This window comes from Mytilus galloprovincialis, chromosome 4, assembly GCF_965363235.1.
Source record: "Mytilus galloprovincialis chromosome 4, xbMytGall1.hap1.1, whole genome shotgun sequence".
NCBI classification, from domain to species: Eukaryota; Metazoa; Mollusca; class Bivalvia; order Mytilida; family Mytilidae; genus Mytilus; species Mytilus galloprovincialis.
The window spans coordinates 80,821,966-80,841,771 of NC_134841.1; the positions used below are offsets into that span (position 1 = coordinate 80,821,966).

The 19,806-nt window shown below is 33.6% G+C and overlaps 1 protein-coding gene and 1 long non-coding RNA gene across 2 annotated transcripts in view; both read right to left on the reverse strand.

Moving 5' to 3' along the window:
• Positions 1 to 19,806, reverse strand: part of LOC143073094 (uncharacterized) — a 112,939-nt gene that overhangs the window by 54,146 nt on the left and 38,987 nt on the right. Inside the window, exon 8 of the mRNA XM_076248409.1 lies at positions 6,248 to 6,329. Coding sequence (XP_076104524.1) covers positions 6,248 to 6,329 — 82 coding nt within the window. The remainder of the gene's footprint in view (positions 1 to 6,247; positions 6,330 to 19,806) is intronic.
• LOC143070782 (uncharacterized) lies at positions 13,642 to 17,944 on the reverse strand. The gene is made up of 3 exons (XR_012976701.1): positions 17,760 to 17,944; positions 15,146 to 15,303; positions 13,642 to 13,958 (listed from the first exon to the last, which is right to left on the reverse strand). It is a non-coding gene; the product is annotated as an uncharacterized LOC143070782 (long non-coding RNA).

A 19,806-nucleotide genomic window follows, 5' to 3' on the forward strand; every position in this document is an offset into this window, starting at 1 on the left:
AATTAGATATTTCTTGCTTACTATTCTGGACAAAGAAAGATAACTCTAATTAAAAAAAATTTGCTATTTCACAATATTGTGCAATTAGATATTTCTTGCCATTGCGCAATACTGTGCAATTGAAAAGACTTGCTATTGCACAATACTTAATATAATAATTTTAGATCCTGATTTGGACCAACTTGAAAACTGGGCCCATAATAAAAAATCTAAGTACATTTTTGGATTCAGCATATCAAAGAACCCCAAATTTCAATTTTTTTGTTAAAATCAGACTAAGTTTAATTTTGGACCCTTTGGACTTTAGTGTAGACCAATTTGAAAACAGGACCAAAAATGAAGAATCTACATACACAATTAGATTTGGTATATCAAAGAACCCCATTTATTCAATTTTTGATGAAATCAAACAAAGTTTAATTTTGGACCCCGATTTGGACCAACTTGAAAACTGGGCCAATAATCAAGAATCTAAGTACATTTTAAGATTCAGCATATCAAAGAACCTAACTGATTCATTTTTTGTCAAAATCAAACTAAGTTTAATTTTGGACCCTTTGGACCTTAATGTAGACCAATTTGAAAACGGGACCAAAAGTTAAGAATCTACATACACAGTCATGACAGTTAGATTCGGCATATCAAAGAACCCCAATTATTCAATTTTGATGAAATCAAACAAAGTTTAATTTTGGACCCTTTAGGCTCCTTTTTCTGTTGGGACCAAAACTCCCAAAATCTTAACCAACCTTCCTTTTATGGTCATAAACCTTGTGTTTAAATTTCATAGATTTCTATTTACTTATAATAACGTTATGGTGCGAAAACCAAGAAAAATGCTTATTTGGGTCCCTTTTTGGCCCCTAATTCCTAAACTGTTGGGACCTAACCTCCCAAAATCAATACCAACCTTCCTTTTGTAGTCATTAACATTGTGTTTAAATTTCATTGATTTCTATTTACTTAAACTAAAGTTATTGTGCGAAAACCAAGAATAATGCTTGTTTGGGCCCTTTTTTGGCCCCTAATTCCTAAACTGCTGAAACCAAAACTCCCAAAATCAATCCCAACCGTTCTTTTGTGGTCATAAACCTTGTGTCAAAATTTCATAGATTTCTATTCACTTAAACTAAAGTTATAGTGCGAAAACCAAGAAAATGCTTATTTGGGCCCTTTTTGGCCCCTAATTCCTAAAATGTTGGGACCAAAACTCCCAAAATCAATACCAACCTTCCTTTTGTGGTCATAAACCTTGTGTTAAAATTTCATAGATTTCCATTCACTTTTACTAAAGTTAGAGTGCGAAAACTAAAAGTATTCGGACGACGACGACGACGACGACGACGACGACGACGCCAACGTGATAGCAATATACGACGAAAATTTTTTCAAATTTTGCGGTCGTATAAAAATGAACAGATTGATGCCCGATTTATATAATTCCAAGGCCCTCAATCGGCACCAGAAGCGACGAAGCAGCGCATCTATTTTGGGTGTGCAAATATCCACTTTTTGATATGGGACGAGCTCTGACGTCCCACGGCCCCAGCTTGTCTGGCGAAACAGCCGTTGGACGTCAGAGTAATCTCGGACTAATTAGAATGATCAGAATATACTCATCAAAGATACCAGGATTAAAATTTTATATTTACGCCAGACGCACGTTCCGTCTACATAAGACTTTATGACGCTCGAATAAAAACATGTTTAAAAGGCCAAATAAAGTACGAAGTTGAAGAGCATTGAGGACCAAAAATTCTTAAAAGTTTTACTAAATAATGTAATCTAATCCTGAGTTAGAAAAGCCTTAATTTTTTTCAAAAAGTCAAAGTTTTGTTAACAGGTAATTTATAATTATGAACATATCGATGATAACTCAAGTCAACACAGAAGTGCTGAGTACTGGGCTGGTGATACCCTCGGGGAAATAAATCTCCACCAGCTGTGGCATAGACCCAGTGGTTGCAAATAAACTCATCATAGATACCAGGATTAAAATTTTATATTTACGCCAGACGCACGTTTCGTCTTCATAAGACTCATCAGTGACGCTCGAATCAATTTTTTTTTTGTCAGACAAAAAACGTCCTTTGTACGCAATATAGCATCGACTACCGATTTCGGTTAATCTGACTTTGTAAAACTGGTCTTGCTGATGCTTTTCTGTCTATTGATTTTAATTTTCAAGATACCAGACACAACAAAAACGTTGAAAACATTTTACTTATGGACAATAACTCATTTAGGAAGTCGTCTGTCAGTTTTGATAGTCAATAAAGATAAGGAAGATCTCATCATTTTGAATAAGTTTTCCCTGTTAATTGTTTCTGTTTCTATAAGATGTTTACAAGAAAGTAGACAACAAATGCATTTTAAGTCAATGCTCTTTTCCTAGTCAAAATGGCCAAGTTTGTTGGCAGATCGAGTTAGCCTACATTTTTGTCAAACAAGATTCCCATTGATGTTAATGGGGAATTCGTTAAATTTTAACGAACGACGACGAGGACGACGTCGGACGCCAAGTGATGGCAAAAGATAACACTGACTGTCACTGTAATTGAAAAGGAATATTTTCTCTATCTATAACGGTGTTCAATATAAATGACCAAACGTGCATGTTATCCCTTTGTTTTTATTTTTAGCCATGTCGACCAAGTTAATTAGTAAACTAGGTTATCGGGCAGAGTTTAAAACTAGATACCCATTACTAATTTTGGCCAAGTTGATTAAGTGTAGACCTTTAGTATCAAAGGAGAAGATTTTTGTAAAAGTTTCGGACGACGGATGTCAAGTGATGAGAGTAGAAGTTCAGACTAGCTGATCTAAGATACACAAAATAAGTAAATAAAGGCTTTCAAGAGCAATAACTGCTATATGGGCTCAATTGAAGGTTCGGCTAGGTTGACTTCTTTAAAGATCATATTTTGTTGAACGTATGTACTATGACAAGACTTGTCTATTAATTAAAAAAAAACAGCAAAAAAAGAAAACATTGTAAATCAAAGGCCATATTAGTAACTCCTATAACCGGCTATTTGACAATTTCTACCAATTTGACTTATGTGTAGATATTGACGTTGCGCGTACCTCATTGGAAAATCGGTGCAGTTGGCAAGATGCAAGTCCAAAATATATAATTTTGTGATATCATATTCATTGCTATACGTATTTTAGAAATAAAAACGGAAATAATAACTGTTGAAACTATGTTTTATGCTGCATGCGACACGCTTTATTTAAAAAAAAAAACCGGCTATTTTTAGGCTGTCCCACGTAACATATTTCATTTATTGTAACCACTAAACTATAATTTTCGTCTAAACTATTTGATATTTTGAAAAACGTTTTTTTCCATTCAGTCTTTTTAGCATTTTTTATGACGTTATGATGACGTCATAGAAAAAAAGTATTCCAATCTACAAGGGCAAATCTGTCCCATGGGGAAAAAAATTGAGATTCCAGATTTGAGAATCAAAAAACATTTCTCTAAAATGGAAAAACATTAGTATTTGTATTTACTATATCAATGTTAATTTGCTTAATTTTATGAATTCAAAGACAAATATCCTGAAAAATGATATATGATAATTTATGATCGATTTTTCAAAGGCTTACAAGGTTGTCGCACCGCCATTTTTTGACGTAAAAACGAATTCAACTCAAATTTACGTCAATTGTTTGCTTATCAGAGCTCTTATAATGGTACAATTTCATGATTTTTTAAAATGTTATTTTTCTTAATTTTTCAAAAATCCAAAATACAACAATTTTCAATTAGTAGTTTAAAAGCACCGCCGATTTTGCGGAGTCTTACAAGAATGTCGCACTGGCTCAAAAACAACGTTTCAGTCGAAGTTTTTGTTTGAACGTAACGAAATATTCGCGACGTTGTGTTACGCTTACATGTACGAACATCGCGCGTAACGTCGTTGCTGTTTTTTTCCCTTATACATGTATGTTATTTTTTTAAAGAAAGTTACCAATACAAATGCGCAATTCGCCACCAAAAAAAAATAGATAGAAAAAAAAAAAAAAATATTTAAATCTAAGGTATTTTCCCTGTAAATTCCGAAGGAGATAGACTTACCTGCTTATCATAAAAAAGTTAAACCACATAAGTATTCTAAACTCTTAAAATCTGTAGAAAATGGTTGATTAAATTATGTTTTAAAGCTAGCTAAACCTCTCACTTGTATGACAGTCGCATCAAAATCCAATATATTGACAACAATGTGTAAACAAAACAAACGGACACACACAATAAGTAAAAATGTCACAAATAGGGGTTCAACAGCAACACGAACGCCACATAAAACTGGGGGTGATCTCAGGTGCTCCGGAAGGGTAAGCATATCCTACTCCAAATGTGGCACCTGTCATTTTTCCACTACATTTAATCCATATCTTCTGTGTCAAGTATGTAAGTAAATATGTAAAACTGTCATTGTCGTGTAAATTTATTTGCACAGAGAAATATCATGTAAAACCAGTCATAGTATATCAAAGAAATTTGGAAATGAATAATAACAAGAATGACTGTGTCCATAGTACACGGATGCCCCACTCGCATAATCATTTTCTATGTTCAGTGGACCGTGAAATTAGGGTCAAAAGTCTAATTTGGCAATTAAATTAGAAAGATCATATCATAAGGAACATGTGTACTAAGTTTGAAGTTGATTGGAATTCAACTTCATCAAAAAGTTTAAACTACCTTGACCGAAAACTTTAACCTGAAACTTGCACTATCCCTTTCTATGTTCAGTGGACCGTGAAAGTCAAAAGTATAATTTGGCAATTAAATTAGAAAGATCATATCATAGGGAACATGTGTACTAAGTTTGAAGTTGATTGGACTGCAACTTCATCAAAAACTACCTTGACCAAAAACTTTAACCTGAAACTTGCACTATCATTTTCTATGTTCAGTGGACCGTGAAATTGGGGTCAAAAGTCTAATTTGGCAATTAAATTAGAAAGATCATATCATAGGAAACATGTGGACTAAGTTTAAAGTTGATTGGACTTCAACTTCATCAAAAACTACCTTGACCAAAAACTTTAACCTGAAACTTGCACTATCATATTCTATATTCAGTGGACCGTGAAATTGGGGGCAAAAGTCTAATTTGGCAATTAAATTAGAAAGGTCATATCATAGGGAACATGTTTACTAAGTTTGAAGTTGATTGGACTTCAACTTAATCAAAAACTACCTTGACCAAAAACTTTAACCTGAACGAACGAACGAACGAACGGACGGACGCACAGACCAGAAAACATAATGCCCCCCCTACTATCGTAGGTGGGGAATAAAAATGCGAAAAATACCAAGAAGACTCCAAACCCTAATAAGTCGGGGAAAAAATGACAACGCCATAGAAAATTAACTCATCATAGATACCAGGATATCATTTTGTATATACGCCAGACGCGAAAGACGTTGATAAACATACCAACCATCAAAACACTTAATAGAATACATTAATACTAAACAAAAGGAACGAAAACAATAACTTGATGTGATCTCAGCTACTTCGGGAGGGTGAGTGATGACTTGATCTTTACCACATAGAACTCTTGTTATCATAGTGCCCCTTGGTTCAATGACTTTCTTGTATAAAGCGCTGAGCTACCATTTTCCAAGGAAATCAGGACACGAAACGCAAGCTCTAGAGAATCTTCTTTATTGGGAGAAATATACTCCATATGCAGGCGTTATTGAAATGTTGCTACATAAAAAGAAGGGAAAGTTCACAATTGGGAAGCGTAAATATTCTCTTTTGTTGTAAAGTTTTGATCCCAACCGACTAATACTGTAAATTTCAAGATACAAGTCAAGATATCAGGCAGACGTTACTGTATCTGTGGTATTCTCTATTCAAAAGTCAATTACGAAAGATATAATAAACATAGCCACCAAATTAGGAATTATTTGGTTTGAGGACATCGTCTTAATAGCGGAACTTGTAGTAAAAAATTGACAACATCACCTCAAATGGTCTGCAATTTTATTTGCTAGATGGTCTACATGTTTCGCCTGCAAGGCAGGCTTCATCAGGCCATAAAAAACATGTCGGCAAAAAAGGGACCACAAATGGTTTCCACATAAATTCTATATTATCACACACTAGTTCAGCAAAATTATTTTTGGTGCGTTCTGAGTTTAAATTGAAATATACTTTTACAGAAGCAAATGCTTTGCTTTGAAATGAATTTGGTAAATGCCCCAACCAATGTTGTTTACCTTCCTTATATTCATTCTCGTCATCTATCGGATCTGGTACATCTTTTCGTTCCATTTTTTGCGGTCCAGGTTCTTCAATGTTCTGTAAAAATACTTTGTTAATTACTATGCTAGCACATCATATTTAAGATTATGATGTACAACTTATTGAAACAATAGGAGAAAGCGTGCCGTCCATTATTCGGCGTATATCTAGTTGTAAGTGAAATAATAAAATGTACCCCTTCCCTCACCTAATTCGATTATCTTCCATTTCCCAAACTCCGCAAAGGAGCATAACTCTACAACAATAGAAGCAGACACCGAAACACAAAACTTGATCTGTGCCTATTGGTAATAAGCATTATGTACAAGTTTCATAATATTTTGTTGTGGCAAACTAAAGTTAGAGAACAGAACGAAAAATCAGCTATTTTTTCCATTTGTAAAGGGACATGTCTAGAATGGTGAAATTTACTCTACCTCAATTCAGACTTGATCTGTGTTTTGTGGTAATATTTATTGTGTATATTTAATTACATTACGTACGTATCAATTTTATAATCTTCCCCTTTTATAATTTACCTTGAAGTTTGTTATTCTGTTATTAAATAGTATTCAATATTACTATTCTTGATTTAAATATTTCAGGAAAATCAATCCTTCAACAGTGAATGTATATGTTACAGTAAATAGGTGAAATGAGGAATTACACGTAATTACTTGAACAATTCAGTAAAATGAATACCTGTTATTACTAGTGGAATTAGTGATTACATGTATTTATTACTATTTGTTTCAGTATATACAGGTAATCACTTTTTGTTTAGTACTTTATACAGCTATTTACTAACTTGATATTTTTGTTTCAAAGTTTGAGACATAATTTAAGAAACCAAACAAGAAAGTAAAGGACTAGGATTGGAGGGCTTACTTTTGGGTAAACATATCAAAGACTGTATGCTCTTTAACTTCAGGTAGGGTTTTGAAACCTGAAAATGGTTGTTTGCAAGAGTTTAACTTTTATAAGACTAATAATATTGTTGATACGTAAATTTCTGTTTAAATAATAATAACAAGTTGCTTTCTTTAAAAAAAGAAATGCAATCGTAAACCCAAATGCTTGTTTGGTATTAAATATTAGATAATTGTTTACTTAAGATGTATTGTTTTATATAATTATTGTGGTATAAGAATTAAAAACTGACATTGATTGTTTACTTAATGAAATTACAATTCAATGTGGGTTGATATATTTTCGCTAAAGCTGTGATCACACATTCACGATTTTTACTGCCGTCCTTGACAGGACCATTCCCAATTAAAATTTGTCAAAAGTCTGATCAAGATCCTGTGAATCGTGGAAGGAAATTCAAACTTTAATTAATTAATCACGGCAACAATCAGATATTGTTCAGGAAGCGTCAATATTCAATCGTTTCCAAGAGAATTTTTTCACGATAATCCCGTTCTCAATCCGCTTCTAATCCGATTTGTATCTTTCGCAAAGTAAAATTCGACCGAATTGGTCACAACTGCATCCCGATTCTACCGAATGTAATCCGACAGAGATCAGATAGTGACCAGACAGTGAACCGACGCTGACAGAAGTTATCCGTTCGAAAACTGTCGACATACTCGGGATGATCAGGTACTGTCGGAACGGAATTCTATCACGATCCTCTCTATCTCATTACAAACGTCTTTGTCTGGTCTCAGTCGTATTGTGTTCTGTAATTGTCGGGACTCTGAGGTGGGTATCATTGGCGAATTTCGTATTAATAACAGGACTGTTCCGGAACGATTTCGGCAAAGACGGTTTGAAATCGACTAGATCTGGATGCAATCTGGACCCAATCGGCAAAAAAACATCAATGAACAATTTCTCCAGATCATTCCCGTTCCACAGGACACCGTCCAGAAAACACAGAACAATGTTAGAATTTTTATCCGATACAGCAGAATCCGCCACGACATAGTCACGCTTGTCATCCGGCTAGACAAAGTCGGCTGAGTTTCCCCGAATGTTACGGGACGCACCTAAATGTCGGGGTGCTTCGCCGAACTATCAAGACCATTTCCTGACCCGTAGCCTATCTGTTACGAATTTAAACGACTGCGTTCAGACAATGATAGGACATTCCAGATAATTGAGGATAGTAATCCGACTTTTTCACTTTTCGTGTCTTATTGCTGTCTGATCTCAAACGGGAGCAATACTCGGCAATGTGTGATCCCCGCATTAAGGAATCATTGCCCACGACCAAGGAATATTTGTTTCTTCTCTCTCCCGAAAGACTATATGCTGAGTCAACCACTGGATGTTCCATTTTAAGGTGCTGGTTTTTTATAAGAGTTATGTTTTTAGGCTAAAGTTCAATTACAAATGTGAAGAAATGTAATTAATTGATGATTACTTGTGTTCAAGAAATGCAGTACGTGAACCTGTAAATAGCTGTAGTGGTTTTTTTTTTTTTTTTTTTTTTTTTTTTATAAAATTTGATATGTTCATGGTTATTTGAACAATGGCTTGATATTGATCATTATTAATATCTTTACACCTGCTCTGCAAGATTTTTGTGATGCTTAGGGTAGTAAGCATTGGCAATTTTAAGCTGTGTGCTTTCTGCTCTTAAAAGTTTTAGATGGCAAAACGCTTTTGTTAAAAACAAAAACTTATTAAAAATTTTAACTCGCTTTGAAGATATTTTCTGAATGTTCCAAGTAAGAAGCATGTTGTTTGGTGGTTGTCTTTTTTTGGTGCAGTTCATATTTGCTTTTTGTTTCTGGTTTGAAGTTAGCAGTTACATGTATAGTATACATGTAACTGCTAACTTTGACTACACTGTGTCTAACACTTCATAGAGAGTTGTCTAATTGGTTTTCCTGCCATATTTAAAAAGATATTCCCTCTGACATTTGACTTATTCATTAGAATAATCTATATAATAATACATGTATATATTGAAATTGAACTGAAGTTGCCTTGTTAATTTTTCTATATTGACCCATCTTTTTCTCTCTTGCTGGATAGTTTTATACTGTTCATTTGGGGGTACTGTGTAGCCTACACTGATCAGTGAGATGGCTCAAAATCCCCGTGCACTATTTTACATTGTCGTACTTAATATATATTAAAACCGAAAATTCATCATCTGATCGTCTTCAAGAAATAATAATTATTTATTTTTATTTTTACGAACATTTTGAAGAGCTTTTAAAATTACAATAGGAACATATAGTTAGATAATCTTCTCCCTGACCATATATGATAGAAATTATTATTGGTTTTCTCTGTCTACATCTATCATCACTCGGTGTCTATAAAAAAAAATGGTATCTTAACGTCGATCCTGTTAAGTCTGCTAAAATTGCATGCATGATTAATTTTAAGGTTATCAATCGTTATTAAAGCGGCACATTTAATTTGTTATGTCATTGCTTGTTTACATGAAATCTTATCTCATGAATTAACACAGCTGGTAACCAGGTTTCAACGTTTGACTCTAATTAAAATAATTATTACGGATATATGTAAGGTAAATATTAGCAGCTTGCAATTGCGTGCAAGGAAGTATTCAAATGCTCATTAACATAGCTTGTGTCATGATAAATTTTGCATCTCTATAGCAACTCATGATGCTAATGTTTATTCAACAGGTCAATTGATAAGCTATTGCGCATGTATATGAAAGGTGGCAATAGAAAGGACAGAATGATGTATTCCGAATAACATCCGGTGTTCCGAAAGACTACATATATCGTCCAATATATACTGCGTAAACCCTCAGGGGTTTACGCAATAATAATGATTTATTTTAATATAGTGTCACATATTTGATCAGACATTTATATATACACAATTACATAAACAACACAAAATAATATCCAGCCTTATGTACAAACATTTCTAAAATCTAAAAATTAAAAAAGAATTCCTTTAACAAGTCATTTTAGTCTATAAGCGTAAAATTCAAATTCTGAAAATCTAAAAAAGATTTAAAAACTTTAACTTATCATCACACTTTAAATCGGTCCTACTAAAAAGCGCCCGGGACAAGAAAAAGCGCCCGGGGAAAAGAAAAAGCGCCCGGAGAAGGAAAATTAGCGCCCGGAGAAGAAAATAATAATATTTTATAACAATATTTTTTTTTCCTTAAAAAATAACTAATCATTGCTTGTTTTGTCCTTAATATAAATGGGGATATGTACGATGCTACATCTAGAGTGTTGTTGTACTTTTACATTTTAGATTTCAAAATTGTATATTAAAGTAAGTAAATAAATATAAATAAGAGTATATAGAAGAATCATGAACGACATTGTCCTCGATCAAAATGTACATTTTGTTACTAAAAATAATCGGTGCCTGAGGTCTAATATTTTCGCAACGGCATGGTGAACACTTTTTTATACAGATGCTGAGATAGATTTATTATATCTTTTTATAAAACTAAAACTGTTTCAATGGCTATGGTTATCAGGGTTTTAATGCTTAGACTTAAATTTAAACCAAACTTCTGCTTTTTACCCCCTTGTTTTAACTACGGTACATACCGTTTTTGAAAAACATGTCTTTTGATGTCTTACATGTTATCAGTGGCGTAGCCAGGGTTGAAATGATGTGGATGCCAAACTGTCGCCGAGCGTAGCGATGCGAAAAAAATTCGGAGATCTTTTTATGCAGAAAATTATATATTTTTTCGGACATTTCCTATTTGCACGTGTACTCCCCCAGAATCCGACACTTGTTAGATTTTTTATGTAATTTCAAAATACCCACCCATTCATATATCTCAAACATAATTTTATTATTTTCTCAAAACTACCATCATTCAATTCATAAACATGATAAATATTTGATGTAAAAGTTTTCACCAAATCTTATATTTGACATCTCAAAAACGGACCCATTACAGCGGTACATCCGTATATGCTGGAACTTCGGAATATATTGATTAATCTTTCGCTTAACGCGTTGCAGGGGACATGGAAATATCGGGCGTCCGTCCCTCCGTCTGTTCGGTCTTGTTGGCACTCGCATGTGTATAATTCTTGCCAGATTTTTATGAAACTTAAATCATCAGCAATGTCTTTGACACTATAAAAAATAAGTCCTGATCAAATATTTTTAACCGGTTATGCCCCTTTGAAATAAAAATTATAATGGAAATCCCATTGCATTTGCTCTGAAGCTTTTATTTCTCTTTAGATATTATTTTCAGTTATTGTCCTTGCTTCTTGGATAGATAAAAAAAAATGCTATATGGGGGGCATTGGCTCTTCTTTTATTGAAATATTATTATTTGTATCTAGATGGAAACGCGGGGTATATATATAAGCCCATGAATTATCACACTCTATTACAAATTCACGTTTTTATTACGTCGTCTTTCATGTCAGAGGAAACTATATCAGGATATAAATGGTGGTTTAGTTGTTAGTAACGGTGCTACGTCAGATGTAGAAGCCATCTCTCCGCTTGGCCTAATTTCAGATGAGACATCTCCGCGGGTCTGCCTGTCATCATCCTCTGTCTGGGCTTGCCGTAGCTGACGACATAGACTTTTCACGAAAAAATCAGAAAGTCAGAACACTTTTATGCTATTGATACATCTTGTTTACATAAACCATGGAAGTATTATATTGTCAATATAATACTTCCATGCATAAACTAATTGATCATACATAAAAGACCGCGCATACTGCTTTAGAAATGATTTGACGTTATCCTCATATTTCCATTCTTGTTACATTTGGATACATACATGTACACTACCAATAATTTACCCACACTTTTTTGGTACATTTCTACCCTCGTGCATATCAGTACTGTTAGGAAAGACTGAAAACTTATAATGTTATACTTTCAATAAAATCAGTACTGATTTTGTCAGTACTGTTTCAGTACTGATTTTGACAGTACTGTTTCAGTACTGATTTTGACAGTACTGTTTCAGTACTGATTTTGACAGTACTGTTTTAGTACTGATTTTGACAGTACTGTTTCAGTACTGATTTTGCCAGTACTGTTTCAGTACTGATTTTGCCAGTACTGTTTCAGTTCTGATTTTGACAGTACTGTTTTAGTACTGATTTTGACAGTACTGTTTTAGTACTGATTTTGACAGTACTGTTTCAGTACTGTTTCAGTACCGATTTCGTCAGTAATGATTCAGTACTGATTTCGTAAGTAGTGTTTCGTTACAGATTTCTTCAGTACTGTTTCATTATAACACTTTTTAAATCAGACTGTATCTGTATAGTGATGCCTAGTTGTTTTGTATATTTGGGGTGGGTTAATTCTTCTCTTTGACACTAACCCCATTTCCATTCATTTTCTATATCGTGACATGTTAATGTTTTCGTTATGTTTTTTTTTATTTCTCTGATTTTTGTTGTCCTGAAGTGGTTTTGCTTTAGATCCAGCTCTTCGACAGTAACTTTAGCCTTTTTTTTTTAAATATTTTGGCTTTATGTCATATTTATTGTCAGAATTGCATCTTGTGTGGTCTATAAGGTTTATGTTTTTAATACTTATTAATACTTCTATTTGACAATACCATATTACATATATTTATATCTTGCTTGAGTCAAATCAGAACATATTGAACATTGGAACTCGGTATATTACTTTTGAGAAGATGGGTGGATGGATTGATGTTATGTGATCCAGTGGCAAGTTAAGTGCAGGAAGAGGACATGATACTCAGATATAAATACAATGTAATTAACATACTTTGTACAGAACTAGACCAATAATGCACTGAGCTCCTTTTTAACATGCTAGTTCACCACAAGGAGAGAATCTGCTATAAGACATGTCCCCCTACATGAACAAGTACCTTCAGACTGAACAGTGTATGTTTTTCTCCTTTTACTGTGAGCTGAGCGAATATTCAGAATACGACCACTTTTTTAGTCTAATTTCTCATAAATAAATTTCCAATCATATGCTCATTGTAAGATTTTTAATGGTTAAATACATTTATTGACAGATTTCTTTTTTTTTGTATACATTAATCATGCTGCAATTTCATTCACTTGTAATGAGTGTATTGTGAATAGTAACTTAAATACATGTATGCATAACTCTTGTACTCTTTCCTATAAAACTGCAGAGCGTATTTTACGAAAAGAATATATGAAATTTGGTGTTACAATATTTAGGCATCCCGTTAACGGGGAGTTGAAAGGGTGAGAACTACATTACTCAGTATAGCATGTTCACATGAGGACTGATGACTTTCAGAAACTCTTGGTTTGTAGTTCCTCAGAAATCTCTGATGGATTTGAATCTTACAGACATACAAACAGAGGTACATTTTGTAAAATAAGTATAAAAATTTAAAGAAAGATTTCCAACAGACTGATTAATGTCTGACGGAGGTCATTTGGTACATAATAACCTTTTTGATTTTTGAACATATATGGTTTGCTTTTCAAAATTGATTTTTATTGACTGAATAAAAACAAGCTGAAGAACTCAAATTTTTAGTTCTATCTTCTTATCAACTGCAATAACTTCCATTGCAAATACAATAAACAGTAATCTTAAGAATGAACAGCATTAAAAAGTAAAAAAATGTGTTTTTCTCTCTCTCAATTTAATGTTTTTTAAAATAACTGTTTCATAATTCTGCTTCAATGTTATTTTCCACTGCTCTTCCTATGGTACATTTCTACCCTCGTGCATATCAGTACTGTGATATATATCTTTGCCAACTTGTTTCTGGAAAGGAAAAAGTGGATTATAACATTTATCATTTTGTTAAAGTCCAATAATAAGATTAAACATAGGTCAACCATGACATAATGTGAATCAGTGTACATGCATTGCTAAAGGTGGTATAACGTTAATTATACAAGGTTTATATTATACAGGGAAAAAAATGAAAGAAAAAAAATGGAACAATGTTTGATTTACCTACTTGAAAACTGGCCTTGAAGTCATTAAACTTTCGAGTCAGTTATTTACTCAAACTCCAAAATCAACAAATCAACCAATCAAAATGCTGGATTTCAATTTTCGACCACGATTTTTTTTCTCCGGGCACTGAGAAATTTTTTTATGACTTCAGGGCCTGATCTTATACGATTTGGAGAAGAATTTTAGCGTCCCAAGTCTGAGTTCATGGCAAATCTACATGTTTTCAATACGGGCTGCACTTTTAACATTTTTAATTTGTTTTGTTATAAATTAGGTCGTTAATTTTTCTAAATTAAATTGTTTCATATATTGTTTATGTCATAGTCTTTTGTAGCCGACAATACGGTATGGGTTTTCTCATTGTTGAAGTCTGCACAGTTGTATATTATTGTTCACATTCACATCGTCTCAAATTTGGTGGATAGTTGTCTCAGTGACAATCCTACAACTTTCAGTTATTATTTTATATGTGTATAGTTTAAAAAATTAATAAAAGTATTCTTTTTGTGAATTTTTTCATTATTAGTACCAGTGGAAATTCTCATTATAATATATTACTATTTTTTAAATCTGTTATTCGGTTACAGAGAAGGAGATGTTTGTTTATATTTCCTTTAGGTTTCTAAGTTCAACTATGTCCTGCTGTAACACTCTGACATCTTTGGATCGGCACCAAAACACATATGTATTAATATAATCTGATTATTCGAGCACAATATCAATGCAATCTGTGAAACAGTTAAATGAGAAGTTGTGTGTACGAATATGTACTTCCCGTAGACTTTTTTGTTAACTTTAATGATATCTTTCAATTGTTGAAGAATTGTATTTCTACTCTTTATTCTTTTGAATTTGCTCGTTGTTGGTTTGTTGTCATATGAACACACTACAACAGTTCATGATATTGAAATAAAATTATAGGAATAATTGCAAATACTTACTTTAAAAAAATCATAATTGAGTGTAAAACTATATATATATATACCTACCTTTCAAATTATGTCAATGTTCTACTGTCACCTTTCATACCAGTTCTATCTCTATCTCATATTTTATCTGTTCATGACAATTTTTAGTCGTTGATCTAAAACTTTATTTTCCTCATAGACTTAGTCTTTGTGTTCTGGTGGGATCCATTTTTAGATACCTATAACAATAGATCATACTGCATCAAATACTTTGCATGCATTTATAAAAAAGTTGTTTTTCCCAACATGCATGTTATGGTAATAATTATGGACGTAACACTTTGTAAATTGTCCTTTGAAAAAATACATCATGAGATAAAGATTGTATCGATGATTTACAAAATTCTGTAAAGTGGTTCAGGAGTAATTGATGACACTTACGTGGGACATAAGGACAAGATTTGTTCCATATGTGAACACATTCTCACTAAGAAAATGTCACCAGAAGTGCAAGTCTGTCATCACAACGGATAATGTTTATGTGATACAGTAAAAACAGTAAAAACATTAGTAGTAAAATTGTGCGGGATGTTTAATTTTCAACAAATGTAAGATTGGTCACCTTTAATCGGATGCCTCATATAGCATGTATAGAAAGAGAGTGCCATGATCTCTGCAGGTTAATAACTATTGCAACAACTCTTTTAGAGGCCATGGGTGGCCTTTTGTCTGAATATGCAGGAGGGCAAATTCCTGTCCACCTTCAAATTTCAATATGCTTTCGTTGTCCAGTGGCAGTCCAAGTTTCATTGACCTTCTTTCACCCCAGATGACATCTTTTACAGGACTTACCTATTGTACTTATTTAACAATTATTTTGAACATGCATGTAATATTTGCCACTGGACATTAAGCAAATTTTTAACACATGTACACCAATATGTTATTATTTTGAGGAATCTCAGTAGGATCATTTTAAACTATTGGGATTATCCTCTTGAAATATAAATATTATTCATACAAAGTATTGCTCAATAATTATGTGTCGGATTACTAATATTCGTGTGTCGGTCCAATGGGTCGTCGGACTAATAGGGCGTCAGGCTATTGTGGTGTCGGACTTATATGGTGTCCGAACAGAAAGATTTAAAAGGCAAAAAAAAAAAAAAAAATGTGCAACTTATAAAACGTATATATACCTCGACCTCATTTCATGGATCTGTGAACAAGGTTAAGTTTTCGTGGTCAAGTCCATATCTCAGATACTATAAGCAATAGGTCTAGTATATTCGATGTATGGAAGGACTGTAAGGTGTACATGTCCAACTGGCAGGTGTCATCTGACCTTGACCTCATTTTCATGGTTCAGTGGTCATAGTTAAGTTTTTGTGTTTTGGTCTGTTTTTCTAATACTTTATGCATTAGGTCAACTATATTTGGTGTATGGAAATATTTTATGATCTATATGTCGGTTACGCAGGTTTTATTTGACCTTGACCTCATTTTCAAGGTCCATTGCTAAGTTTTAAGTGTTTGTGTTTTGGTCTGTTTTTCTTTATTTATAAGCAATAAGTCAACTATATTTGTAATATTGAAGAATTGTTAGCTGTACATGTCTGCCTGGCATGGTTTATCTGACCTTGACCTCATTTCCATGGTTCATTGATCAATGTTTTAATTTTCTTGGTTAATGTTGAGTTTATGTGACAGTTGTAAAATGTAATAAAGCTTTATATTAAGTTCTATCAAGATAGTATCAAGGATTAGTAAAGAGGGCGAGACATTTCAGTGTGTGCACTCTTGTTGTTATTAGTTGTTAGTGGCTTTGAACTAGCTGTCAGTAACTGCAAGTACTCTCAGATCTGTATTTAGTGACTTTTTTTGTTGGGTAACGGTAACGTCCATTATGTTTTTGTTACTGAGATGTATTTCTATTTGCATTCATGTTATTTAAAGTTAAATAAGCCTTTTTCAACTGAATTTTATAGTTTGTTGTTATGTAGTACGGTTACAACTCTGTTCCAGGTTTAGGGGGGAAGACCCTAGCATGTTTAACCTCACCACATTCTGTATATATGTTCCTGTCCGAAGTCAGGAGCCTGTAATTCAGTGGTTTTTGTTTGTTGGTGTGTTACATATTCATTGTTCGTTCATTTTTGTACATAAATAAGAACGTTAGTTTTCTTGTTTAAATTCGTTGACATTTGTCATTTTGGTGCCTTTTTTAGCTGACTATGCGATATGGCTTTGCTCATTATTGATGGCCGTATGGTGACCTATATTTGTTAATTTCTGGTCATCTGATCTGTTGTGGAGAGTTGTGATTATTCCACTCATTTTGGGTGCCATGATTGGCAAATAAAATATATGTTGTTGCTGTTGTTGTTGTGTCGTTTGCAATAATACGGCATCTTTTTTTATAAACAAATATATATATATATATGTAAATCGAATGTTCTGTTTTCCCTTATGAACCACATTTGAACTAAATTCTTGAAGGGAAAGACATTGTTTTTGTATAAATGTCAACAGAATACAGAATGTTGTGTCAACAAAATACAGAATCAACATTCTGTATTCCATTCTGTATTCTGTTGACACAGTATACAGAATGTTGATTCCGGCAAAATATATGATCTGACAGGATGCTCACAGAATAAAACTTGTGATGGAAGAAGACATATGTAAAACATACATGAACAATAGCAATCCGTAGATGATTCGAAAAGGATCCGCCATCTCTGACTTGTCGTAACAATCGTCTCTTTCTGTAACTTTAAGACTTTCTGCAAGTGGCTGGTAAACCGATATTTTCTCTGCTGTATTTCTGTATCCTATCCTTCCCGGCTGATCTGCTGTTGTCTCAAATTTTGCCGTTGATGTTATTTTCGTAATCACAAAAGCGCGTCAATATGGAACATACAATTGCCTATTGTAAAACGTTTATGTGATTGGATTTACACATGACGTCATTCATTGTTTACAAACGTTATTTTTGCACTCGCACTGACATTTCAACAGTTCAACAGTTCAAACTTCTTCTGGATTGAATACCGAAATACCACAATGGGATTGAAGGTAGATCAAGGTATAGTAGTACATTGAATATTTTAAAACTGAGAAAAGTGTAGAATAGCTAATTCAAAACATATCACGTTAGTTAAAGGAGGAGAATACGCGTTACACAGTGGCGGACCCCTGGGGTTCCGTGGGTTGGAACACCAAATTATTTTGGACGTTCAATACATTATTCTATATAATACTACTTTTAAAAAATATTTTATTTCCCCCATTTTTTCGCTATAATTATGAAATCTGTAGGCGGCTGTGTTGGGACATATAGATGGAACCCCTTTTTTTCCTTTTATCCCGAGTGTTTGGAACCCACTTTTAAATCAATGGGTGGATCCGCCTCTGGTTACAGAACTTTCTGTAAATGTCAAAATAGGTATAAAATCGCGGGTTGTTTTGGATATACATATTATTACTTCTTTACCAAACCTTATTAAATAGATTACAGTATTAATATTTGTCAAATTCATATTTGAGAAATGATCAGCCTGACTTTCTAAACATATGATTGTTGCAATTAGTTTGACGTTAAACTTTATTTTGACTAGACTAAAAGGGAGGTGCGGTACACCCCTCGGCGTAAGAAGGGGGAGGGGTCCGAAGGTTGGACCCCCTTTTTAACGATAAATGCATAAATTTGAAAAGGGAAATCTATTTGGAAACCCTATCTCCAGATTTGGAACCCCCTTTTAAAAATATGTTTCCTATTTTGATTGGATTTTTTTTATACCAATGCTTCATTTAGTTTGGGAAACATTTTAATATACAAGTCCTAGGTGCCTACAGAATTATTTCATCTCGCCACATTGACTGCTGTGTTTGTTGCTGTTCAGTTGTTGCTGCATATATATATATATTTTTATATATAAGTGATATCGTTTGAAATGGTTTTACAACAACATTTCTGTTACTTCGGGTTTTTTTAAATATTTTTTTAACATGCTATGCGATCTGGGCAATGCGATATATGGGTTTGCTCATTGGGCATTTGATGTGGTAAAAATCATCCAACAGTCTTCCTATTTTTATATTGTAAAGAAAGATGTCTGTGAAATATTTAAATTTCTATTTTATTTTGGTACTGGCTATGGTTACATTGAAATGTAACAGTCATAAAAAAGTTATTGTTACAATGAAGTTTAGGCTATATCGCCGGAATGCAGGCCTAGGGTTGACTAAGGAACTGCATGAATACTTACGAGTGTAACAATGATATTTATGTCTACGGTTACATTGTGTTATTGTTACGTAAATGCACTCAAATGAAAAATTATTTTTTACAATATTTTATACATTTTTTTAATTTTAATTTGATTGTCAGTGTACACACAACCAGTATGTTGTTTCAGTCCGATGCATTTTTGGCCCGGTGTAACCACTCTCAGTGGCGGATCCAGAAATTTACATAAGTGGGGGCCCACTGACTGACCTAAGAGGGGGCCGGCTCCAGTCACGCTTCAATGATTCCCATATATGAGCATCCAAATTTTTTCCCAAAAAGTGGGGGGGGGGGCGGGTCCCCTGCCTCCCCTAAATCCACCTCTGACTCTAGGCAGCCCTCACAAACGAGTAACTGGGGTGGATGGGTTGGGTGGCTCAGTGTTGTATTAATATATAAGAAGATGTGGTATAACTGCCAATGAGAAAAGTCTCCTGTTCATATAAGTCGT